The sequence below is a fragment of the Macrobrachium rosenbergii genome, chromosome 48, assembly GCF_040412425.1.
Source record: "Macrobrachium rosenbergii isolate ZJJX-2024 chromosome 48, ASM4041242v1, whole genome shotgun sequence".
Lineage (NCBI taxonomy): Eukaryota > Metazoa > Arthropoda > Malacostraca > Decapoda > Palaemonidae > Macrobrachium > Macrobrachium rosenbergii.
Genome location: NC_089788.1, coordinates 53,738,830 through 53,765,358, shown reverse-complemented (window position 1 = coordinate 53,765,358; position 26,529 = coordinate 53,738,830). Strand labels below are relative to the sequence as shown.

The following is a 26,529-nucleotide window of genomic DNA, read 5'->3' as shown; positions in this document are numbered from 1 at the left end:
CTGTTACATAAAGTTTTATATATGAAAATGTGCACAATTTCATGTAGAATACAACAAAAAATAACTCATGGTTATATCTTTTATCAGTTGTGAAATATTTTCATATAAATCACGATAAGTGCCAAAATTTCAACCTTCGGTCAACTTTGACTCGACCAAAATGGTCGAAAAACGCAATTGTAAGCTAAAACTCTTACATTCTAGTAACATTCAATCATTTACCTTCATTTTGCAACAAACAGGAAGTCTCTAGCACAATATTTCTATTTATGGTGAATTTTTGAAAAACTTTTTCCTTACGTCTGCGCGTTGTAACTCTGCTGAAAATATCAGAATTTCTTTAGTCACCTTGTTGTAATTTTTGCACCATTTTATATTAGGCCTTACATAAAGTGTTATACATGACAGTGTGCTCAATTTCATGTAGAATACAACAAAAAAATAACTCATGGTTGTAGCTTTTATCAGTTTTGAAATATTTTCATGTAAATCTCGATAAATAGAAAAAATTCGACCTTCGGTCAACTTTAACTTGACCGAAATGGTCGAAAACTGCAATTGTAAAATAAAACACTTACAGTGTAGTAATATTCAATCAATTACCTTCATTTTGCAACAAATGGGAAGTCTATAGCACAATATTTCGATTTATGGTGAATTTTAGAAAAAACTTGTTTTTACGTCCAGATAATTCTTAATTCATGTATCATTTTGTGATAATATTTTCTGTGTTGCTTTGATCGTTTTACAATTTGTTATATACCAAAATCATCGTAATTTAGTGTTCAATACAACGAAAAAAAATAACTCATTAGCTTTAACCGTTTTGCTCAGCGCGATTTGTATACAATTATATATGAAATTTTTTTTTCGCGGTCATATATTCCAATATTTATATATGATAATGATATTTTTTTCATTTCTGATGGTTGCATACTAAACTTCAAGCAATGACAAAAAAAGGAGCAAAAAATGAACTCTTAATCTTAAAAACTAAGCATGCTATGGTTTTTTGAAAAAAACTGTTTTTCCGCTTCGGCGCTAACTCCCGAACGCCGCCGGCATACAACCGACACTTGTGTAAATAGAGGCTCGGCGTTTAAGGGTTAATCTGATGTAGGCTACTGCCTAGATTATTGTAGAAACATTGTATATCTGAAAGGATTTCTTATATTAGTGTAATGATAAATTGTGAAACATTTCTTATAGCTGAAACATGTAATTAGAATGACAAATTCTTTTAAACAATTTGCTCTTTTCAAAACTAGCAACCAGTGATCATGAATAAGTGCCAACCATTTGCTAGGAAGAAATGCTGGTTTCTGGCTTTCACACACAAATTAATGACCAATTTCAAAAGTTTAGAACTAAAACTTTAACTGGAGCTTAAAAATGAGCACTTAACTTGCAGTTTTAGATGTTTCCATGATCCTTGGTAATGAATTTTGAGAAAAAGCTGAATTTTCGGAGTGCTGGTAATCGCTCTAAACAGAACTGTGTTTGACCAAGAAAAGTAATGGCTTCCTGGTCTTTGTGCCTGTCTGTTTGTTGACAGTATGGTGGACTGTGCATGCGTGATAATCACTTCTTCTGGCAGGTTTTGATGATGCAAATTTGTTACAGCTCCACTGAAAATAAGGGAAAGTGCCCTCTTATCTTTGAGTCCATTACATACTCCATCACGTGTCACTGGTATCATTATGTCACAATACCTGACCACGAGACCAGCTAAAAGAGAATTCTTTGATATTAGTTTGTTCACCGTGGAGCTCTGGTAGACCACGGTAGGATAACTCCTTGAGGACGAAACAAGCGACTACACTATCAAAAATGCAATTGTGTGCAAGGGTTCAAGAGAGAGAGAGAGAGAGAGAGAGAGAGAGAGAGAATAACCGAGGTATGTTTACATCGAAGTCTCAGCACAGTAACACATACGCTCGTTCACTTTTTATTTATATTTTATGCTACAGTATTCTCGTTTATATTTTTACTGTATTTTCTCATTATTAGTTTTTTCAAACCAAAAGATAATTGCAGTCATGTTCGAAGGCTGTTATATTGAAGTCTAAGCACAATAACACACATCCTTTACTTTTCTATCTATATTTTATGTCACAGTATTCTTGTTTATTTTTTTACAGTATTTTCTCATATTTTATTCTTTCAAGCCAAAAGATAACTGCAATCGTGTGTATAGGATATGTACATATGCACACACTCATTCCATGCTGTCGGTGAACTTGGCACAGTTTGTTTGATTTAGTTTTGCCTACATCTGAAATTTGTATTTTAAATATTTTTTAGTGATTGGAGAAGGTGATTAGAGATGAAACCTTAACAGTTAATAAAATATTCTCTTCTGTACTGTTATATGAAATACGGTACAGTAAATCAGGCAAGGCAAAAAATATGACAACACGTACCTACATATGCTCGCAGTCATTCGATGTTGTCGTGGACTTCTTGGAATTTGTTTAGTTTCATGTTTTCATGATTATGGTACAGTAATTGATGTTTGACTAAAGGATATGTACAGCACTGATATACAGTAGAAAGAGAGAGAGAGAACTGAGGTATGTTTACATTAAAGCCTAATACAATAATACACACACTTACACTATTTTGTTTATGTTTTATGCTACAGTATTCTCGTTTACCTTTTGGCTGTATTTTTTTCTATTTTTAGTTTTACAACCCAGAAGATAAACTTAATTGTGTAGGGTACGTATGTATGCACACACTCAATCCATGCCGTTGGTGAACTCGGTATACTGTAGCCTGTTTGGTTTTGTCTTGCCTGCATATGAAATTCGCATTTTAAATATTTTTATGGTGATTAGAGATAAAATATCAACAGTGCTAAAAAAGGGATTTTGACAAAGGAAAAATCTATTTCTGAGGGAGGCCCTGTGTCACCCGGTGAAATATCACCGGCTGACACAGGGACGAGCTCAGAAAAGGGATTTTGACAAAGGAAAAATCTATTTCTGAGGGAGGCCCTGTGTCACCCGGTGAAATATCACCGGCTGACACAGGGACGAGCTCAGAAAAAATTATAATACATATGTACGTATGCACGCATGCATTCGAAGGCATCATGAACTTCCTGGAGTTTTAGTTTCGTGTTTTTACGGTTATGGTACAGAATTCATGTTTCATTAAAGGATAAGTACAGTACAACACACACACACACACACACACAGAAAACTGAGGTATTTTTATACTGGTAAACAAATGAATCTTGAAATGGCTTTTTTATGATTTTGAGGGATTTTACTTTAACATAAAGAATGTTTGTTGTATAACCATTTTACATTTATATACAAAAGTAAGAATAATTCCCTTAACACATGTGTTCTTTTAGCATGTAAACAATTATTTTCCATTACAAATGGAGAGACCATTGATTTTTTTTATACATGTTACGATGATATATCAATGTAATAATACCGTATAAATGGATTCTGTAAGTAAAATAACTTTCATTGCCATACCTTTATCGTAAATGCAGCTGTAATAACTTATTTGACTTATACAAATGGATACTATGAGTGTAACACCTGGGCTTGCCTAGGTCTATAGTTCACACATAGCCTACATATTTTTTATTTTTATCTCATGTATGGTAATATTATATAATATACAATAATGGTCATGAAACCATGAGAGAGAGAGAGAGAGATTACTTTTTTTTTTTTTTTCAAAGTGTTATTACTTTTTTTTTCAAAGTGTACTTATGCCGGTTAACGGCAGGGGTTCTGTTCCTGGCCGGACGCCGATAACCAAAAATCATTGTTAACGGGAGCATCACAATAATTATGGTAATAAATGGCTTTTACGGTTAATGGCAATAAACCACCGTTAACTGGTTATCAGCGCTGATAAATCACTTACCAACGCTTACAAACTGCTTACCGATGCCACTAAACCTCTTACCAGCTGTGAAAATCGCTTACTGGCACCAAAAATCTAGTGAACAACGTTGTTAGCCAAGTTTTGTAAAATCAAAAATCCATTAACCGATGCCACCAGTAAGTGGGGACTGCCTGCAAGGGGGAAAAAAAAGGTAGATACAGTAATTGCCTTTGGCATAAAGTTTTCAGTTTAAAGTGTGGTGGTTGTTGTTTGTAAGCATACATAATGTTTACAATTATTTGGTATTGACAGGCTAGGTGAGGAAGGGTACAGAGTTGCCCATGAACACTCTTAGATTTTTTTACTCACCATTATTCGGACTTCACCATTATCCAATGGACTCTTGACTCTATTAATCCTGATAATTGAAGGATTACTTTATAGTTTGTTATCCCTTTTGTAAATATATTTTCTCAGTAATCTATAGAGAGCAGTTTGATAGTTGTGTGTAAGGCTATGAAACAGCCCTATGATTGATCTATGTGTGCCATCGGCTACTTGCTCTCAAGTTTTACTTCATTCTCTGTGGTATGAGTGCATTACAATTACTAAGGCTATCGACACATGTACATGTATGTGTACTGTATATGCATGTGCTTAAATGTGTACATTCAACCATTATCAGTCACATAATTAATTTATATATTTCATCTTTGTCACTGTGCAGAATAATCCTGATGGGTTCTGGCGCTTGGTCTTCAAGGCCTAAATTTCATAATCAATCAATCAATCAATCAGTTATGTATCGTAGGGTCGAAGCTACTGTAATAATTAAAAGCTACTCTTACTTCCAACAGATGTGGGAAAGAAAACTATCTGCAATAAGAAATTGACGTGTAGGCCTATGTCCTGTCATTGCATCAGAATATAATAATTTGATATGTAAGCCTAATCTCACAATGATATTACCTGGTTGCATAAGTCTGTGCTTCATTTCAATTAATGTGGTCTATGTGGAAGCACTTCTATAGGTCAGCAGCAATTTAAAAAAAAAAAAAGATGCATGTATTTAGGGCTGTGCTTGATCAAAAGAAAAAAATTAGATGCATAGACAGAATAATCCAAGATCTGTGTAATGATAATATTATATATATAACTTAATATACTGTATCTGTTATTGGAGATAATTGCATACTTCACAACTCCAGGAACTCAAATCTGTGGTGTCATCATGCACGGAGCTGAACATTACCAAATGGAGTAAAATCCGTACTGGCAATCACATGGACTGTTAACTAGTGTGACATTATTCCTCCTTTGAGAGCTAGCCAGTCACTGTCATACAGTGGGCGGGGCGTAGCTGCAAAGAGTCATGGCTCTTTTCATGAAAAATAACGAGTAGGCATACTTAAAAAAATTCCTTCAGATAATATACAAGTGGAAACCATTTTGTAGTTAACCTGTAGTTTTGTGATTGTTAATTGAGAAATGTAAATGAAGTGAAAATAAATAAAATTAATGAAGTTAGCATTCAAAATGTGAAAATGAAAGGGAAGTGCTAGATACATTAATACAATACTGAATATTGTAACTGCTGGAGACGTGGGGATCTGCCCACACTTGGCTTCTTATGGGCTGACTGCTGTTTTCTTTATTTTAAAAAGGGACTGAAAAAAATCTGGGATAGTTTTATGTATACAAAATGGGATAATCATAAGAAAAGGACTTGTTGTAAATAAAGAATTAATCCAGAAAATTCTTGAAAAAATAGATCACAGGAATAGACTCTGGCAATTTGTGACAAAAGTGAAAATTCTGTTCCAGGCCATTTTCAATTTAGAAGACATCTGGATGATTATAATACCACAAAATATGCTGAATTATAAGCAATGTATTTGCTGTAGAACAATATAACTAAAATTTCCCATTACACTGTCCATGAAAACGTGTGTAAGTTAAGAAGACTATAAATCTTACTTTAGAATTTAATGTTTTATTGTTATCAGGAGGTTATATGCGAATCTGACAAGCCTTACCACTAATGTTATAGCTTTTGATACCTTGTAAAATTTACACTAAAGAACTTCCTTGTTATTGATTTTCATTGCTGTAGTTAACATGGTTTACAAAGAAAAATTGTTGAACTCTCAAATCCTATAACTTCTCTTTCTGACTAGTCAAAGTACTAATGATCATACAGTAAACCCCCATATTCGCATTCTCATGATTCGCGGACTCACGCATTTGCAGGTTTCTCTGTGGAACATATCTTGCCATCATTCGCGGAAAATTCGCCCATTCACGATATTTTTCACTGAGAAATATTCACTGATTACTGTATTTTCATATAATTTTCATGAATAAATGTGCTTTTTGTGATAAAACCATTAAAATACTCAGGTATAAGCATTTTTAGAGGGTTTTTCTTGTGTTTAAACTATCAAAATGGGTAGTTCTAAGTGTTTTTAGAGGGGTTTTAAGTATTCGCGGATTTTAGCTATTCGCCGGGCGTGTGGTACGCATCCGCCGCGAATACGGGGGGTTCACTGTATTTACTGTTGTTAAATCGGTAGGAAGTTTAGATGAAATATGAGTGGGTTTTTTTTTTTTGCAGGACACTCCAGAGAGAGGAAAAGTCTCCTGAGTCATTGAGGGAGATTACTGGATTTTCTTCACCAAAGTTGCCCTCTGCGACTGACTCAATGGATAATGCAATGAGAAACATTAACTGCATTTTTGATGGTGAGAAGTCTGGGTAAGTTTCAAATTTTTCTCAGAATAATTTTTCATAATTTTTCGGTCCTTTTGCTCTTGAGTCATTTCCTTGCATGCCCAGCATTGGAATGTACAGCAGTGATTATTTTCACATTTGCACAATACACCAGCACCTCAAATACCATGTAATAACATGATTAAAACAGACTGGAAATTTTATCAGTTACACACTGAAGATATCCCACAGTTTCATTACATGAGAGATGAATGATGGGATTATTGGTTTCATAACAAACTTATTTGTTTCTACATAAATACAAACCCTCATTCTTTACATATGGGAAATAACTTTCAGCGAGCTGGAAATCCGGGCATTAAACTTTTTGCAAGGTGGTTATGGTAACAGTTACTGATGGTAGGGGAGGAAGTACTGCCCACCAAGTTGGTCTGCATCATTTCTACTCAGTTTACTTGTGGCCGTTGTCTCATCAAGAAGCGCGTTCCTTTCTCTGTCCTGCCGTTAGAATTTCTCTTCTGTGTTTGAATTTATTTGTTTTTATAATATATTGTATATATTTTTTTCTGTACTTTGCATATACAGGCAGTCCTCGGTTTGCGATGGGGTTCCATTCTGACACTGCGTCATAAGCCGAAAATCGTCGTAAACCGAAAAAATCTTTGAAAATCGCAAGAAAACCTTACTTTTAATCCTTTGAGTACCCTTTGGGTATCTTGAAAATGAAGTAACCTGCATTTTTATTGAGTCTTTCATAAAAAAACTCTCAAAAATTTTACATTCTACTGTTTTGAAGCCAGAGAGAGAGAGTCTTTCATAAAAAAACCCTCCATTCTACTGTTTTGAATCTACCAGAAAAAGACTTGGAATTTCACAGTACTACAGTGCTCTCCCATTTTTACTTTAAATATCATCCTACGTAAATTATTATCCTATTACTACTGCATTAATCTTGGAAATTATATTATTGATATCATTTCAAAGTCATCTTAAACATTAGTACCCTTTTCCAGCCAGAGAGAGAGAGAGAGAGAGAGAATGAATTACCACTACGACTTACATTCAGCTATTCTTGTGCTGGCACAAGCAAGAGAGAAAGAGAGAAGTTTATCTCTTTAATTTCTCGAGGAGTGTTAATCCATTTCTCTTTACTGTGACGGACAACAACAAAAAATTGGTTTTTTTCTTTGTCTTCCAAAGATGTAGGCTACTACTACTGTTACTACGCATTTTTAAAGCACCATGATCTCACACACACTCACACACACACAAACAGTGTGCATAGGTAAAGAGACTCAAATTAGCAGTATCTTTTTCTGAGAGAGTGAAGGGCTGAACTTAGTATCTATTTATAATATATCTATCCAATTTCTCATTCTACCTTTTGGAGAGAGAGAGAGAGAGAGAGAGAAAGGAAGGGAGAAATTGATCTTCTACCCTTAGTCAGAAATGTCAAGTAATTTGACAGTTCCACCCTCCCCCATAGCTTAAAAGCTTTGGGCAAAAGACAGGGTGTGATATTTCTTTGTTTAAAAATTGAATTAATTTACTTTAAAAATGCATAAATGTTGTAATTTCAGTATATTGTTATTATTATTATTTAATCTTAATAATATTTGAAAATTAGCACTTATTAGATAAGTCATTTGTTTATCATACAAACGTGGTTAGTACTCACCATCTCCCACGAATTAGTTAGAAAATTCTTGTGCCTTCATTCTCTCTCTCTCCCATCGGAGAGAGAGAGAGAAAAAAAAAAAATACTACGCACCCTCTTTATAGTGTATGCAAAGCGTGTGAGGTACCAGCTTTGTGATTGGTTAAAGTCCCACCCTTCCTGCCAATAGCATGTCGTCAAGGAGGGCGAGAGGGGGAAGAGGGGATTGGTACAAGTTGTTATTGGCTACTGTCAGTCCTTCTGGCCAATAGCATATCGTCATGGAGAGACGGGGCTGCTACGAGCTCTGTTATTGGCTACTTCTAATCCCCCGAGGCGATATCATCATGAAACCTACGTCAAAGCAATAAAAAAAATTGTCACAAAAGCGATGATGGGATTTTAGTATATTTTTATGTTTATATACAGTAATCAATATTTCTTTGAAGGATATATGCAGTACAGAGAGAGAGAGAGATATGGGCAGTTGGCCTTACTTAAATCTCAAAAGTGAAGTTATTCGTGAATTATTCGAGGAGAGAGAGAGAGAGAGAGATGTTGAGTGAAGTGATTACATCAGTAAGCAGCTTTATGATTTCACAGGATTTTAATTTAACTTTTGTCAATACTTTGCTGTGGTTGCCTTAATATTAATATTTTAAAATTAGTAAATAATCTTTTCATCATAAAAAATGTATTTAGTCATGAAAATAAGATGAAAATCAGTAATTAGTGAATATTGATCTATGAAAAAATCCACGAATGTGAATTTTCTTCTGTCATATGCGTTGGACACTGAGTTGTCCCAAATATTACCGTTGAGAATCATAAGAAAACTTTACTTTTTATCCTTTGGGGTCTTGAAAACAACGAATCCTACATTTTTATTATGGAGTTTTTCATAATAAAAAACCCTCCAAATATTGACCATTCTGCCGTTTTGGATGCATATTTCTTCCGATCATTGTCGGACTGGCATTGTCCAAAGTACTGTCGAAAATCGTAAGAAAACCTTACTTTTAATCCTTTGGATGTCTTGAAAACAACGAATCCTGCATTGATATTGAGTTTTTCATAATAAAAACCCTACAAATATTGACCGTTCTGCTGTTTTTGATGCATAATTCTTCCAATCATCGTCGGACTGGCGTCGCCCAAAATACTGTCGAAAATCGTAAGAAAACCTTACTTTCAATCCTTTGGGTGTCTTGAAAACAACGAATCCTGCATTGATATTGAGCTTTTCATAATAAAACCCCTCCTAATAGTGACCATTCTGCTGTTTTGGATGCATATTTCTCCCGATCGTCGTCAGACTGGCGTCATCCAAAATACTGTCGAAAATCGTGAGAAAACCTTACTTTTAATCCTTTGTGTACCTTGAAAACAATTTATCCTGCATTTACATTGAGTTTTTCAACAGAAAAACCTCCAAAATTGACCATTCTGCCATTCAGCGCTGTAAACCTGTAACATGCGTTGTAACCCAGGAAATAATTTTTTTATGAATGTATTTGAAAACGCCGAAACTCGAACGCCGAAACTCGAACGTCGAAGTTTCAGCCGGTCGTAAACCGGAGACTGTCTGTATTGATATATTTACACATTCCAAAATGGTTTTCCTATGTTTCTATAATGATATATTCACGTAGTCTTGCTATGAAATCTGCATAAGTTTTGGGAGACTTCCTCCTTATATATAATTTTACTTATTTTATTGTATTGCCTTTTCGTATTTATGCAAACCCAACACCTATCTCCATAGTGTTTGTTTTGTGTATTCTGTTTTCATGAACAAACTGTTTTTTATTTTCGACTACTTAATTTCTTGAAATGTTGTAATGTATGTCTTTCAGATGTTGTGTAGATTGAGAGGATAGAGACAAGGTGGATTTTTCATGTTTCCAGGTGAGGGTTCCATATTCAGATTGCATGAGGATACTTCTTGCTTAAACCTAGCAAGTTTTCCCCTCTTCTTCAACATGGAGGTTGATGTAGCAAGATCTTTGACAGGGTAGTGAAGGCTTTGGAGGTTCAGCTGTTTCCTTCTGGGTCCTGCAATCCTATGATAGACATGAGAGATAATGCACAACCGCGGATGTGTTTCTAGCCTAGGCTGTGTCGCCTCGTCACTCTCACGACCGTGACATTCATCTCCACCATTTCAGAACTCCTCCCTGTTCACGCTCTCCCAGGAGGCCCTGTTGCACGTGTGAGTCCATGAAGACCCGCACGTATGTGCGGTTAGTTAATCCAGTCAGCCATTCAGCCCTACTCCTCAGCATTTTGTCATCACTCACATTCTCGCTTTCCTTAGAGAGATCGGGTTTGCTGTTTGAGTTCGCTCAGCCACAGACATGACAGCACAGACGCATGGCCTTATATCGACACAGCTATTGCACGGGGCGAAGTTGTCTCAGGATGGCGTGTCCAGGAACGGACTATCGACCTTGCTCACATGAAGGTTTGGGAAAAGAACGGGATGGCCTACGGCCATGCCACGTTGAAGTACTGATTCCCATCTGATCACCGCCTCGTTCAGTTCTGCCGAGCGAAGACTGCTAGAACTGATGTGGACATTTAGATGGGCGCCGAATCACGCCCACGACCTTGTGGATATTGTTCATGACCTTGAGAATCACGTCCACGGCCGTGCTAGTCACAACCATGGCTGTTCAGGTCTCAGTTGGTGCCACCTAAATTTGAGCACTTGTCACGGTTTCTCCTAGGAGAATGCAAAACAAAACGACGACGAGGTGGCGACAACCCACGTACACAAGTACATCAACAGCACGTCTGTGCAATACCTTTCGATCACATACGTATTTTAGTTTGATAATCTGGTAACAGCCAACGTACATTACCGCCGTTACCATACCGTCTACATATGAGCAAACAGGATCATTTTGCCAACTTTACATCCTTTGTACAGGCAGGCCCCAGTTAGCGGCGATCTGGTTTTATGGTGCTTGTCTAGCGATGAAAATCTGCAATTTTCAGCGCCGAAAATCATCTATTTCCGCTTAACGGTGCCGATAATTGGGTACTGGTGCCGATAAACCCCCAAAATTGCTGAAAAGGCCCTGAAATCGCCGATTTTTGGTTAGCGGCCATTTTCAGTTATAACATTCTTAGAATGGAACCCCGCTGATAACCAGGGACTGCCTGTAACGTAAGTTGACAGGGACTGTTTCATGATTGAATGAATTCGTTCTATGAGACCTATACAGCCATCATTATGGGAATTGACAGTCTTTCTGTAGTGTTCAGCCAGAGACTTTGGCACTTTTTCAGGTAGGAAGAAATGTCTGCTTCATCGTTCACATTCGAACATTGACTCTTGATTGTTCCTACTAATATCAACCTTCTTAGTTACAGTGAAGTTCCATACTGTCATATGTTTCAGAAACAGGAGTCAATCAATTCTGACCATACAAGGTTTTTTCCCCTGGTGCAATAGGAATTATTTTCTAATCCCGTAGATGTACAGATCAGGCCTACTCCTCGGTACTACATCCTCAGTGCTCTCTTCTGCAATACTCTTCTTACCACAGGGGTGAAGACTAATTCTTGAGGATGGAAAGAGGAGTCCTGGTCTTCAGGGTCCAACCATTCCTTCCCATCCTCTCTCAGAGAGGTGACAGGACTTAGCCTAATGGTGAGATGACTACTACAGTGTCTACTTGGGGTGTTGTACACACTTCCCCACCAGAGATACTTAGTGCCTCAAAGCATCAGTTTAATGCTTCAAATCATCAACTGAAGGGCATTCATATACACTTCAAGAGGTTGGGTTAAGTTGGGCACTTGACCTAACTTAGCCTGGCCTAACTAGTTCTAGTCTAACCTTACCAGTCCATCATTTCAGTATCCTGGAACTCCTTGTCTAATGGCATCAACCAGGAGGTAGTCTCCTGCTCTACAAGAGACTAGGTTGGGTTAGGTTTGGTTGTGTACTTAGCCTAGCCTAACTAGTTGTAGCCTAACCTTACCAACCTGCGCTTAATATCCCAGGTCTTCTTGTTTCATAGCACTATCCATTGGGTGGTTACCTGTTCTCCAGGGGTCTAGGTTGGGTACTTAACCCAACCTAGCCTAGCCTAAACGAAACCTAGCCTAACCTGTCCCAATCTGCGCTTCAAGAACTTGGATCTTCTTAACTCTCCAAGCCTCAGGATACGAGGATAGGCTTTCCGTAGTGTTGCTAAGGAATGCTACCATGGTAGTTCCTTAGTCAACAAGAAGGGGCACTAATGTCCTATCATACCCTTTATTGACAGTGCACATTCCATTGATGGTGCAGGTGCAAGGGTTTGCAGTAGCACACTCAGCACAGCGGTCAACCAGACACATCCCAGGATGATGGATGTATGACAGACAAGTTCGGTCACAAGGGTCAGTGTTAGCGACAGTTGGTCTTGACACCTCAACGTTTAGAAGAATTGTTCGATGTAAGAAGACGTTAAATTACTCCTTCAGTCTTGACACTCTGAAGGTGTTACTATTCGGCTCTGTTCCTACAGACTGTGGGCATAACAGCCATCGCCAATGCCACATTGAAAATATCGCTTCTTGCCCTATCAGCGAAGTTAGCAATGATTGGGTCAGGTTGGTAATCGGATAGGTAACCCCCCTGGAGCACCAGATTCTGTTAATGTCTAGGAGACATCTTTCGCATCCATGGTCAGAAACATTGGGACTAGTCAGTACTAGGATAAGTGACCTCCTAGAAACTTCAGATGCTGTTGGTGTCGGTGTGCCTGATTCGTCGGGAGATCAACACCACCTCCAAACTAACTTCTGACAACTTGTTCTTGGTTCACACTCAGTTAGGAAGTGGTGTCTAGGAGCTCCATTTCTTTTGACTTGATGTAGTTACACTCCTCCTGTGAGGAGTGGGAGATGTAAGCAGTAGCTGCTACTGCTGCAATTACCATTGGATCCACAACCCAAAGAGAGAATATTGTGTGGATTTTAAGACAGTTTCAAGAGTCTGTGTCCAGTTAGGCACTCCTTTGATATCAGTGACACCAAGGTAGTGCCATGGTTATGCTATCCTCCTCCAGAGATTTTTCATTTTACACTTCCTTTCGTGGAACTTAAGCACAGTTCTTTTTAGACTTTCAAGAGTCTCAAGGTCCAAGATAGACACTCCTCAGTGTGATAGCAACGACACCATGGTAGTGCCATGGTCACCAAAAGGTCCTAGTATCCTTTCATCTACTCTGTGACAGCACAAGTACACGAGCAAACAGAAGTACATACAGCACAGTGGCGAACTAGACATCCCAAGCAAGATGGATGTAATTACAAAAATTATTCGCTGAAGTCAGGAGATAAGGACAGTTGATCTTGGCACCTTGACTTCCGGAAATTTGTTCAACCTCTGATGAAGATTGATCATAGTCCTTTTCTCATCTTCCTGATGTTGGCACTGTTCTGATCTGCCTTCTCTCACCTTTGAATAAAGTAAGACCTCTGGTATCCATTTACGTTTGAAGCCTACATTTTTGTCATTCTACATGTTTCAAAGGTGATCAGTGAGATGGATCATTCCCCTTCTGTGGCCCAGTGGCACCAGTGACTCGTTTGTTAGCTTTGAGTCGTCCAAGAAACTGTGTCCAAATTGTCATCTGTCCATATGTGAAACAAACCTGGATCTTAACATAAGGGCAGTTATTAGTCCTCCTGCTTGCAGATCCTCTGGGTTGGGCACTGCTGTGCCAGAGGTGACTTGTGTTTCATTGGACCTTTTGAGCCGTCATCTCAGTCGACCTGTTAAGGCGTCTTCTTCTTGCGCTCCCATCTCAGCCACTGTGACAGTTTGCGATACAACGGCTCTCCTTGCTCTCAACCTGAGAACCTCTACTACGACGACTGCTGGCTTTGAGATGACGTCTTCTGCTCCTGCTCTTTCTGGGGACTCTTGTCATTTTTCTGACTAGTGAGATGATCAAATGAGCGTAACCTGTAACTTCCTGGTGGACACCAGTACGTTCATTCATCTCCTTTCACCTTGGGATGTTGCCCTTAAGTCCTTGGACTCCTTTTCCTTGGATCCTGTTGTGGATGCTCAACAAGTCATGTAGTTCATCCAGCTCTTGAGGGACAGGTTGCATCTCACCAAAGGTGTGTGGCTGCAAGGAGAAGGTGTGTGTGGGACTGGCTGCCTCCCTTTCTCTTGGCTTCCTTCCTCTTTCAGTGGACAGAGGAACAGTGAACGAACCATCATGTGCTGGACTGGCGTGCATGCAGGTGATCTAGATGACTGAGGATCCTATCTATAATCTAGCTCTTTTTGGATCAGATGCAAATCCTTCCTTCTCTCTAGCAAGGGGAGAGGGGGACTGACTATGAGCAAACCAGTTGGTTATTCTCAGCTTTATAGTCTCCAACAGTGTGGGTTTGTCCAAACCTTTTCGAACCAAGGATATTACATTCCTTTCATTCAGAGTGCGAGGAAGTCTCTCTTGTTCAATAGATTAGAGGTACAGTCTCCTTCCTTTGCTCTTTCATGATCAGTCAGTTCAGAGATTTACTCAGAATCCTCCCTCCAAAAGTAAGTCTCCCATACGTAAAGACCGAAGGTTTATATTCGTGTAGGAACAAATGACAAATTTTTAAAGTAATTTGTATTTTTCGTAACATACAAACCTGAAGTCTTTACATAAGGGCCTACCTCTTACCACCCCTCATTCTCCTACCTGGGCCAAAAGGTAAACTGAGTAGAAATGATTGTAGACCAACTTGGTGGGTGGTACTTCTGCCCCTACCATCAGTGACTGTTACCATAACCACCTTGCAAAACATTTAACGGCCAGATTTCCAGTTCACTGAAAGTTATTTCCCATATGTAAAGACCTCAAGCTTGTATATTAGGAAAAATACAAATTATTTAAAAATTTTTCATTTCAGATGAAGCAAAATGATCGAAATCCCATTCCTTTTCACAGCTATCTAAACACAGCTCCTTGGTGGTCAGAAATTTTATAACTTCATTGAAGAAAATGAGAAGGGAGATGCATTGGCATACTAAACAAGAAAAAACACATTCAAGGTTAAACTGTTCACCACATGATAGAGTATTACCTGATCAAGTATCAGATTGATATTTTAAAACCTGTATGTGATAAGCTTTCTGCTAAATTCTGGAATTACTTATGTTAGGCATTAACTAGACTTAACGGATGGAAACTGGAACTTGTAAGGTTCAGCACCAGCCCATGTGAGAATTTCTTCATGTCTGAGACATCCTTATTTAGGAACAGCCTACCAGCTGAGTTTGTAAATAGCGCTACTACCAACCAGTCCAAAAATACATAAGATAGGGTGATCAGCACACACTTTTGGTTTATTATTTTTACTTTCTAGCGTGTATGGCTGTCTCCTCAAATGGACAGGTAAGTCTTTGAGGCCCTTCTATCCATGTAACATTGTGCAACCTCCTCAGATGTCACATTCAATTTTTTGTGAAAATGCAGGATGATTCTCTCTCTCTCTCTCTCTCTCTCTCTCTCTCTCTCTCTCTCTCTCTCTCACAGATTGTAACATGTACAGTACTACAAGAATAGAACTTATCAAATGGGTAAAAGAACCTTTGAAATGAGTTGATATATCTGGAAATGGTAAGATTTATTGAAATATCCTGTACAATAATGAATTTTCAAAGTTAGAGTAAGTGCTCTTATGGTTATGCACTTGGGCCAGAATAAGTTGGGTTTTTCGTTTTGGTCTTTGTTAGTTTATTAAATCCCTGTAAAATCTAATGAGCAGTTCCAGGTGTAATTTTCAGTACATATTCCAGATTGTCTCCTCCACATGCAGAAGCTATGCCAGTAACTTCAACACTAGGTAAGTATTAAGGGGTTTTGACAAAGGAAAAATCTATTTCTGAGGGAAGACCTGTGTCACCCGGTGAAATAACCATTAAGCACTTATTTCTAGGTATAAGCATTGCTAAAAATACCAGAAAAAAAAGCTATCAGGAATGCTGGGGTTACTACCCCCAGTTCGATCATCTATCAACCAAATAGATGTCGGTATATATAAGGGTGAGTGTATGATGCCACTGCCACAGGCCTCTGCTCTGTAGAGACTTCCAATCTCAAAAACCCCGGAAAGTGAGGAGCCGACACACAGCCAACACTCACCGCCCAGCCAACCAATGCCCCAGGCGCCACCTTGTACTCATTCCAGGCTAGCACCCACCCCCCAAGCTTGGTATGCCTACCAGGGTGGGAAACGCAGTACATGGGTGGGTCACCACCGGTGACACAGGTCTTCCCTCAGAAATAGATTTTTCCTTTGTCAAAATCCCTTTTCTGAGTTCGACCTGTGTCACCCGGTGAAATTGTAATAGAGAATCATACAAAGCTTGGAGAAACCCCTTTCTAAAATAACTACTGAGATGGAGATAAATAAAAGTACCAGTACAAACTTTAGTTTGATTATCCCAGTAGCAAAAATATAATATGAATACCGAAACAGGATAAAACATGATCAATAACAGGGGCAAATATATACAAAAAACTGGAAGGTACCGAGACACTTAAATGCTAACACAAATAATAATTGTACATCATAACATGGTCAGGAGTCAGGCTGTGAAGCATGCCTGATCCAAGAGTAGATTCCAAGGTAAGTAAATGAGGCAGGCAGGCGAGAGAGGAAAAGGACAGGGTAATAAAGATCATATACATTAATCTAGGGCAGAAGGAACAATGCTCCCTGCAGCCACTGTGGAAAACTTCAGAGCCTCCAGTGATTTAAGATAGTGGCGCTTGAACACTGATGGTGATTTCCAACCCATATATTTTTTAAGTTCTTCAAAATCATATTATGGAAATAATTAGTGGAGGTGGCCACTGCTTGGATATCATGAACCTTAGGAACTGAATCTGGGTTAGCTTGTTTAATAAAATAGAGTATTTGTTGTCTGATGGCCTTTAAGGAAAGTGTTCCTCCTTTTTCCCTGATAAAGAGAGGACCAGACAATACATTAGAAGTTCTATGTAAATAGGCCTTTAAAGTAGTAACAGGGCATAAGGACGGATCCTGTGGAAGGGGGATAACCTCCCAAGGGGACCACCTATCCTGTGGATCTTCATTCTTAGCTAAAAATCTTTGATCCGGGGATAGTAGAACTTCTCCTGATGGGAGGAAATCAATATGGTTCGATCCTCTAGAGAGAGCGGACAGTTCCGAAATTCTGGCACCTGAAGCTAGGCTAATTAAGAATAACGTTTTCCTTAACAGACTCAAATATGGACACTGTTCATTATCAGTGTCTGATGCTAATTTCAGTACGTCATTTAGGAACCAGGAAACCGTGTGTGGACGGGTTGCTGGTCTCAAACGAGCGCATGCTCTAGGGATTGATGAAAAGTATGAATCTGTTAAGTCAATATTGAAGCCATATAAAAATATCTTTTTTAAAGCTGACTTTGCTGTAGTAACAGTACTGGAACCCAGTCCTTTTTCAAACAATGACCTGAAGAATGATATTGCCAGATTCATGGTCATCACTTTAGCTTCAGATTCTTTCAGGAATGATGCTAACTTTTTAACTGCTGATTCATACTGTCTGAGAGTAGAGTCCCGTTTATCTGATTCTAAGAACAGTGTACAGTGTATTAACAGGATCAATATCTGCATTTCTCTAAGCAGCGAATTTCATGAAGTCCACAAAGCCAGGGCATTTAGAATTCTTGAGGAAGCTGACACAGTCCGAGTTTGTACTATTTGAGTCAACTGTGGCCTGGGTATTTGAGTACACCGGAGCTTCAACTCCAGAAGAAGAGGAAACCAACTGCTCTTCGCCCAGTTGGGTGCTACTAGAGCTACTTGACCTTTGAATGACCTGAGCTTGTGCAAAACTTTCATCAACAGGTTTATTGGTGGAAACAGATAGATTTTCTGCCACATGTTCCAATCTATTGACATTGCATCTGTGGAGTGAGCCAGAGGGTCCAGGTTGGGAGCAACGTAACATGGAAGTTTGTGGTTGCTCTCTGTGGCAAACAAGTCTACCTGGAGACCTGGAACCTGACGTTGAATCCACTCGAATGAAGCTTTGTCCAGGGACCATTCCGACTCCAGCGGAGTTGTCCTGGACAGAGAGTCTGCAATGACATTCCGGACACCTGCCAGATGGGTGGCTGATAGGTGCCAACGGTGCTTTCTTACCAGGGAGAAAATTGCTAACATCACTTGATTGATCCGGCTCGACTTGGAGCCCCCTGTTTATACAGTGCACTACTACTGCACTGTCCAGAACCAGCCTGATATGTATCTGTCTGGATGGACGTAGTTTTTTCAGAGTTAGAAATACTGCCATTGCTTCTAGAATGTTGATATGGAACTGGCGGAACATTGTGGATCACGTTCCTTGAACTTTTTTGTGTTGGGAATATCCTCCCCACCCGCTTAGGGAATCATCCGTGTGAATCACCAGAGATGGAGGAGGAAACTGGAGGGGTACTGACTTTGAAAGATTCTTGACTGTCGACCACGGCCGAAGTCTTTTCCTCAACACTAGCGGAATTAATGACACCTTGTCTCTGAGCTTGATGTTGGCTCGTCTCCGCCACACCCTGTTTATATCTTTCAGTTTGGCTTTCAAAAGCAGGTCTGTGACCGATGCGAACTGAAGAGAACCCAGGACCCTTTCCTGAGTACGGCGAGTGGCTTTCCTGCTTTTGAGGAACTGCCTGGTGACTTTGGCTATTTCCCTCCTTTTGGCTGGCGGGAGAGACAGTTTGTGTGAGTCCAGGTCCCACTGGATACCTAGCCACTGAAATCGAGCCTCCGGAACTAGGCGGGATTTCTCCCTGTTTATTTGAAAGCCTAGGGACTCCAGGAAGTCGATCACTATGGCTGTTGCTCTCCGACATTTCTCGGCGTTGGATGCCCAAATTATCCAATCGTCCAGGTATGCGGCTAACGTGATCCCCTGGGACCGTAACTGTTGAACTACTGTTTCTGCCAGCTGGGTGAAGATTCTGGGCGCTATGTTGAGCCCGAATGGCATGACTGAATGAATAGGCCTGTTTTCCTAGTCTGAACCCTAGGTAAGGAGAGAAGTTTCTCGCAATCGGGACGTGATAATATGCATCTGAAAGATCTATAGAGGTGGTGACGGCTCCACGAGGAAGTAGAGTCCGCACCTGCGAGATTGTAAGCATGCGAAATTTGCCGCATTGAATGTAAAGATTGAGACGAGACAAGTCTAAGATTACTCTTTGCTGACTGGAACCTTTCTTCGGAACGCTGAACAGTCTGCCTTGAAATTTCAGGTGTCTCACTTTCTTTATAGCCCTCTTTTGAAGCAGGCCCTTTGCAAAGTCCAGGAGAGCTTTGGATGGGGACTGATGGAACCTGACTAGTGGAGGAGGATCCTTGCTCCAGCTCCATCCCAGACCTTTGGAGACTATGCTGTGGGCCCACGGACTGAAGGTCCACTGGTCTCGAAAGAGATACAACCTCCCGCCTACCTGAGGGGACTCATTGGGAGGGGGAGGGCTTACTTCCTCTACTGTCCCGGCCTCCTCTCCCTCGAGAGAGGGAACGTAATGCAGCCCTACCTCTGAAGGAGGCTCTTGCTCTGCTTCCTCTTGCGTTTCGGTTGAAACCCCGAAACGAACCCTGGCTTTCAAACGAGGCGTTGAAGGCCGGAGACGTCACGTAGGTTGGGGAAGCAAGAGAATGCTGAGCAGGCTGCATCAGCACGAACTGTTGAGGCTGGGCCTTTGAAGTTGAAGGCTGACCGACCTGGGAGACCAGTACAGCCTGCATTACCGTCTGGGTATGAGGCCTCTTATATCTCCTGAACCTCTTCCCTGGTTTAGCATGGGTTCCGGCGGACTCGGAGGCCTTCCTCTTGAAAGGAAGACCCCAGCGGGAGCGGAGACTTTGATTTGCCCTGGTTGCTTCTGCCAGGACACTGCTTACTTCGCTCTCGGGGAAGATGTTGGCACCCCAGATAGAGCTTTTCATGAGCCTATTAGGTTCATGTCTTATGGTGGCGTCTGCGAAGATGTGCTTGCGGCAATTCATTCTCGCCACGATAAAGTCATATAGGTCCGCCTGGAATCCCGCCGGCAGGGATTTGGTTAGGACCTGGAAGAGAGGATCCTCCATATATATAACCGCTGTTGCTTCTGTCAGGCACAGGGAATTCATGGAACGACTCAACCTGCACCTGGCCTCAAACTCTGCTTTTAGAAGAGCCTCCGGAATCTTGGGAAGCTGTTCACTGAATAATGATGAAGCGCACTCTGGGTCGAGTTTGCCCACCCAGAACGTGGCTGGAGCTCCCAACCAAAATTCCGAATCTCCAGGGAAGACCAAAGAAGTGGGATCTGTCTCACGGAGTTGAGGCAGCGGTTTACCCTCGATGCATGCCTGACAAGTCAGCAAGGCTACCTTCGACATGCAGGGAGTAGGGACCTTATCCCCCAAAGAAAACATAGTAAAGTTCCCTTTGAAGGGGGTCAGCTTAGTGTTATCTGCCTCCCACTCCGTCAGGGTGCGCAGCAAGGCAGATTGGGCTTGGTCCATCGGGAAAATGACCGTTTCCTTTGGGACTTTATCTGACCTGATCCAAGCCTCTTCCGTCAGTCTGGCGTAGCCTGGGTAGGGAGGCACCAGGTCGGGTGGGAAGAACTCCAACTCCGCCAACCTGCATGTCCCCAAGCCCTCAATTGTAAGGGTATCTTCATGCCGAGGAGCATGAAGAGCCAAACGCCAAAGGTTTCCCTTATCAAAGGGAGGAAGGGTGGAGGCATCCGGAATGGGGTATGACTGCGCCGCCCCTCTGGAGCGCACGAACCCAGAGAGCACGCTCTCCTGATTCTGCATCCTCTCAGCTAAAGACTTCCAATGTTCATCGGAAGCCTTGAGGCCCGAGGCGAGCTGAGAAGAAAGATGGCTTAACCTGTCCTCTACCTTTTTGTCTATCCTTTGCAGAAGGAGATCTGCAAAGGCTTGAGGGTCAAAGTTAGGTTGAGGGGGAGCTCCTTAACCTCCCTGGATCTCGACCCCTTGACAGCGGGAGTAGCCTTACTGGTTGAAGCCACCGACTAGACGCCCGTGACTTCAAGGGAGCTACAGGATTAGCCTTCAGAGATCTGGAGGACTTATAGCCCTTAGATTTCAAGGTTTTCTTCACCTTGGGGACAGTAGACCTCGACCTGTCCTCAAGGTAAGTGGACTTCTGGAACCCCTGAAAAGAAGAAGTAGAAGAAGAAGGAGAGTTAAAAAGGGAGCTCGCTCCCCCTGCCTCACTTACCTCCTTACCTTCTACCTGGTCCAGATCGATATGCATAGGCTCTCTATCAAGGTTGATGGCCGTGGCGCCACTTCTTCCGTCACCTCCCCGCACAGGTTATCCTCTTGGGAGGGTTGCGTCTCAACCTGGATCTGCTCTATCAATGGGGTGGCTACTTCCGCCGGGACTGCGGCTGAGATCCGGGCGCCGGGGTAGAGGAGATTACAAATTTCTTCCGACAGGATGTAAGGTCTCCCCGACGGGACGTTCCTCCCGAACCCGCTGACCCAGGCCTTCAGGGTCGACAGCGAAGAATCGCGGGAAGTACGGTCAGACTGAAAGAGAAGGAAGGCTTACTAAACCAGACACCGGACGTCATATTCATCAATGTAAGCAAAGAAGTCAAGTAAGACTAAAGGATAGCGGACTTGAAGCTTACTGACTCATCCAACACCTGCTCATACAGAGCATAGCACACTTCACAACCGTCTGGGTGCCAGACAACCCAGTCCCCTCCGCAGACTGCACAGCCGGAATGGGACCGGCAAACCACGTGGCCGTAGGGTTGCTGCAGGACCGCCGTGCACCCGGTCTCCTGACAGCGTACCATCTGTAAGTGGATAGATGATACATGAGTATGCTAATTAAGGCACGCTGGAGTAGAGCCAGCGGAGATAGAAGCCTTAAACTAATGTAGGTGATGGAGCATGCTTATTGATAAAACAAAAACCTGCTGGAGTAGTCCGGCTGAATAAGATAATATACAATACATGAAGAAATGAGTTAAGGACCGCCGGAGTTAGTCCGGCGGTAACAGTACACCTTAACCTAGGATCATGCATCATAACAATTAACAAAATAACATAAATACAGAATATAAAAATAAATACTGCCAGAATCCGGCAGTGTTACGGTAAAGAAAGTTACATAATGGTCAATACATATATATAAACAGCAGTACTTGGCTGGTTGTAATATTCCGCCCTGGATACCTCAGAAACCCCGTTACTTTAAACCTATGGTAACTGCGGAGGCGGCGGAGATGCGAACCCAAAACTGGATCAACTCTCAACGCTTGTGGCGGAGAACAGGTAGTGAAAAGCGCCAACCGACTGAGAACCATATCCACCGGAGTGGTAACGGGTACAAAAGCAACGGGAGATCCGACAAACCCAGCGGAAAAAGAACCTAGCAGAAGTCAAGACAGAAACCCTGGACTTGTGTACGATGTTCTAGCTAACCCGGAGGAAAGCGAACAAACGAGACACTAGCGAGATGGCGGAAACCAAAAGGCAGAGGCCAGATAGGTGGGAAACACTTATCTGGACGCCGGCCTAGACTCCCCACGGGGTGCCAGTCATAAGAGACCGACGTCCCTCGTGCGGGGAGAGGGCAAGATCACACGCCAAATGCTAAGGAGCAGGGAGGAAGTAACAAAATGGAGGGGTCGAGAGACAGCGGCCAGGCAGATGGGAAAATCCCCTGGACACTGATAGAAACTCCTCATGGGGTGCCGGTCATGGAGACCGACTTCCCTCACGCAGGGAGAGACTAAAGACACCCGCCAAATGTTACAAAGTGGGTAAGAGAAGGCTAGGCTAACAACATGAAAAACCATACCACCTACGACCCTCGACCCTCCCCAACGTCAAAACTTTTGACTTGGGAGAAGGAAACAGAGGAACGGGGGAGAGAAATTCCACGTGAGGTCTGGCCACCCTCCAACACCGACAGTCTGGGCGGGTGGTAGGCTAAGTAATGAGGAGATCCCCCCCATCCTAACCTACCCTCCAAAATCAACTGGTCTGGTCCAGTAGGCCAGAACAGAGGAGGGGTGGAGGTGGGGGACTCCTAGGCCTAAGAACACCCTCCAAACATGACGGTATGGTCAGATAGGCCAAGAGAACGAGGAACTCCCTCAACCAACCGATGTCCCCCTCCAAGCCTCAAAACGACATGGTCGGGGAAGTAGGAAGCCTGAATAACATGAAATGCGCCTAACATAATTAGCCTAACCCTCCGATGACAGACGAGAGGGCTAGGCCAGAATACCCAATAACACTTGACTAAGTACTATTAAAAGTTAACCAATGACATGAAATATAATTGTAAATAACATAAATGTACAGATAAAATATATAAAAACTTGTGCTAAGGGTAAGGCCTATCAGCTCGTGACATGCTGAACGCCAATAACGAAAATGGCTGACCCTGACGCTGAACCAAAAACATTTTTAATCCAAAATTATACATGTCATCCATCACCTTATATATCAGAAAAACCGTTAGCAAGACTGTACCACCTTGGAGGATATATTCTTTCATAGCGAGAGGAAGGTGCCCTTGGAAAAGGAAAGTTTACGAACATAAGATGAGAGGGGGAAGCCTCTCCAAATAGCATAGTTATGTTACGATACGGGCGCAACATCTCTCGTCAATGAAAGAACAATCCGCCCAAAGGAACTTCCTGAAGGGGCATAATTAATAAATAACACAAAATAGATATAAAACTGTACCAAACACCAGGAGAATCACTGCTAAGGTTATACGTAAACAAAGGCCGACATGGCCGAGGTGAGACGAACGTGGAGGAAGGCCTGATATTTTAACCCTGTAATTATTGAATTAGAGGTTAAAAAAAAAAGGGGGGCCTCGAAAATTATAAAACCCCACAAGAAGATGGTACTTAACTTAGAAGTGGTGAATTCCTGGACGGAAGACATGATGCACAAATAAGGAAAAAATTCAGCAGCACAAGCAAAACACAACAAACAGCGAAGGCGTGCTAGAATGGAATGAGTACAAGGTGGCGCCTGGGGCTTTGGTTGGCTGGGCGGTGAGTGTTGGCTGTGTGTCGGCTCCTCACTTTCCGGGGTTTTTGAGATTGGAAGTCTCTACAGAGCAGAGGCCTGTGGCAGTGGCATCATACACTCACCCTTATATATACCGACATCTATTTGGTTGATAGATGATCGAACTGGGGGTAGTAACCCCAGCATTCCTGATAGCTTTTTTTCTCTGGTATTTTTAGCAATGCTTATACCTAGAAATAAGTGCTTAATGGTTATTTCACCGGGTGACACAGGTCGAACTCAGAAATTACTTTTGTGTGTAGTGAAAACTAAAACCTTAAACCAGATACATAGATATAGTATAACAAAAATCTAGATTTTTAAAATGAATATCATGTCTTCACTTACAAATCCATTACTTTATGTTAGTCTTATCTCTTGTAACATTGGTCTGTAAACACATTCTTGGAAAAGTCTCTGTTTCCACCTTTCTGATTATGCATCTAGTGCCCTGAATCCTTTTAATGGTGAGAACTTATTATTTTCTGCATAATGTGAACCATCCGGAGCTTGGAGAGGTAGGAAGCAGGGTCAGTTTTTATTGTATAAAGTGACGGCTTTTATAAAAAAATTCTGGTTTAAATATTAGATTTATTTCTTCAAGCACTTAGTTGCTTGGGTGGGAGGCTTTGTTATCCATTGTTGTTAAAAGATTAAGAACATTTATGGGTGCTTGAACAAAGGACTGTACTGGATATAAAGAAAATGGGCAGAAAAGTCATCTTGGGACTAACAGTGGGTCTGAATATCAATTGGGCCATTTTAGTAACCCTGTGGGTTGTACCCCAGTGGCATGAAAAAAAGTTCAGTAATGATTGAAAAATGTTTACCACTCTTATAAAACAGTAATATATACCCACACATCTACACCTGTAGGACAGAAGTTGCATTATGACCTGCCATTACCTACGGGCTTGTTGAATAAGTATATCTTAAAAATGCTGAAAGATAAAAATAACCAAGAACTGCTCTTTCTAAAGGCTAAGTACTTTTTAGGCAATAAATCACAGTTTCATCTGGGCATAGGGCAAGATATCCTTATTAGAAAGTAGTACAGGTAAGGTGGGTATCATGAAGCTAGGATGGGTTGAGTTAAGAAACAGGTTGAATCTTGGCTATGGCATTAGGCACGTAAGCCATACTTCACCAGTTCTTAGAGTGGTGTGTATGACCTAATAATGTGTGGAGCTTGCTTACTGCATAAGTGGAGGCTAGAGCTTGAATGATCACAGTCTTCAGAGTCGGATTCTTTAGGGATGTATTAACTCTTTTGCTTACCGATGACTGCTGTAGATATGATCTGAATTTGAGTCCTTCGCATTTCTGACATAAGCAAATGTCAAAAGAAAAAAAATTGCATAAACCAGCAGCCAAGATGATCATTTTTGGTGAGCGTTCCTAATATTTTTTATACATGTGTTACATGTATGTTTATTTGTTCTGTATAATTTTAAATTTGTATTTTATAGTTACATTATCTTTTTGCTGAGAGAGAGAGAGAAACATGCTTGACTGAGTGCCACTTTTTTTTTTACGGAGAATGTGACGCTACTTTGTCATTCACTTTTCATACTTTTCTTGGTATAATTACAACTTTTTTCATTGCAATAATTAGGTAATTTATCTGGGCGTGCTATGTATAAAAACCAAAGACTATCACAAATAAATTTGTGGGGGGTCAAATGCAAAATTTTCTCATATCTCATAATTTCTACTTATTCCATCTACATAAAGTGATTTTGGGGGGCTTTTTGTGCTGTTGTATGGAGCAATCTTTCAGTTGCAAATGAAAGAAAATTGAGCAGTTTACTTTAAAACTGTTGTAGCCATTCATCTTTGAACAAAAAAGTTGTAGAGAGTTTTTGAGGGTATTGCTTTTCTTACGGAAAACATGAGGTTTCTTTGACTTTCATTTTTTCATATTTTTCTTGTTATAATTACGTTTTGCATTGCAATACAGTAGACCCCTGTATTCGCATTCTCACGATTCGCAGACTCACGTATTCATGGATTTCTCTGTAACGTACCTACCAATTATTTGCGGAAAATTTCGCCCATTTGCAGTATTTTTCACTGAGAAATATTCACTAATTACTGTATTTTCATGGCTAAATGCACTTACAGTGAACCCCCCATATTCGCGGGGATGCGTACCACACCCCCTGCG

At 41.0% G+C, this 26,529-nt stretch overlaps 1 protein-coding gene across 6 annotated transcripts in view; it reads left to right on the top strand.

Annotated features, from left to right (window-relative positions):
* Nucleotides 1–26,529, top strand: part of LOC136831403 (uncharacterized) — a 475,267-nt gene that overhangs the window by 330,269 nt on the left and 118,469 nt on the right. For 4 of the 6 annotated variants that reach the window (XM_067091779.1, XM_067091785.1, XM_067091781.1 and 1 more), the window contains 2 exons: nucleotides 6,470–6,610; nucleotides 16,048–16,094. In XM_067091779.1, the coding sequence (XP_066947880.1) occupies nucleotides 6,470–6,610; nucleotides 16,048–16,094 (188 nt within the window). The remainder of the gene's footprint in view (nucleotides 1–6,469; nucleotides 6,611–16,047; nucleotides 16,095–26,529) is intronic. The other 2 variants (XM_067091782.1, XM_067091784.1) reach the window with 2 other exon arrangements.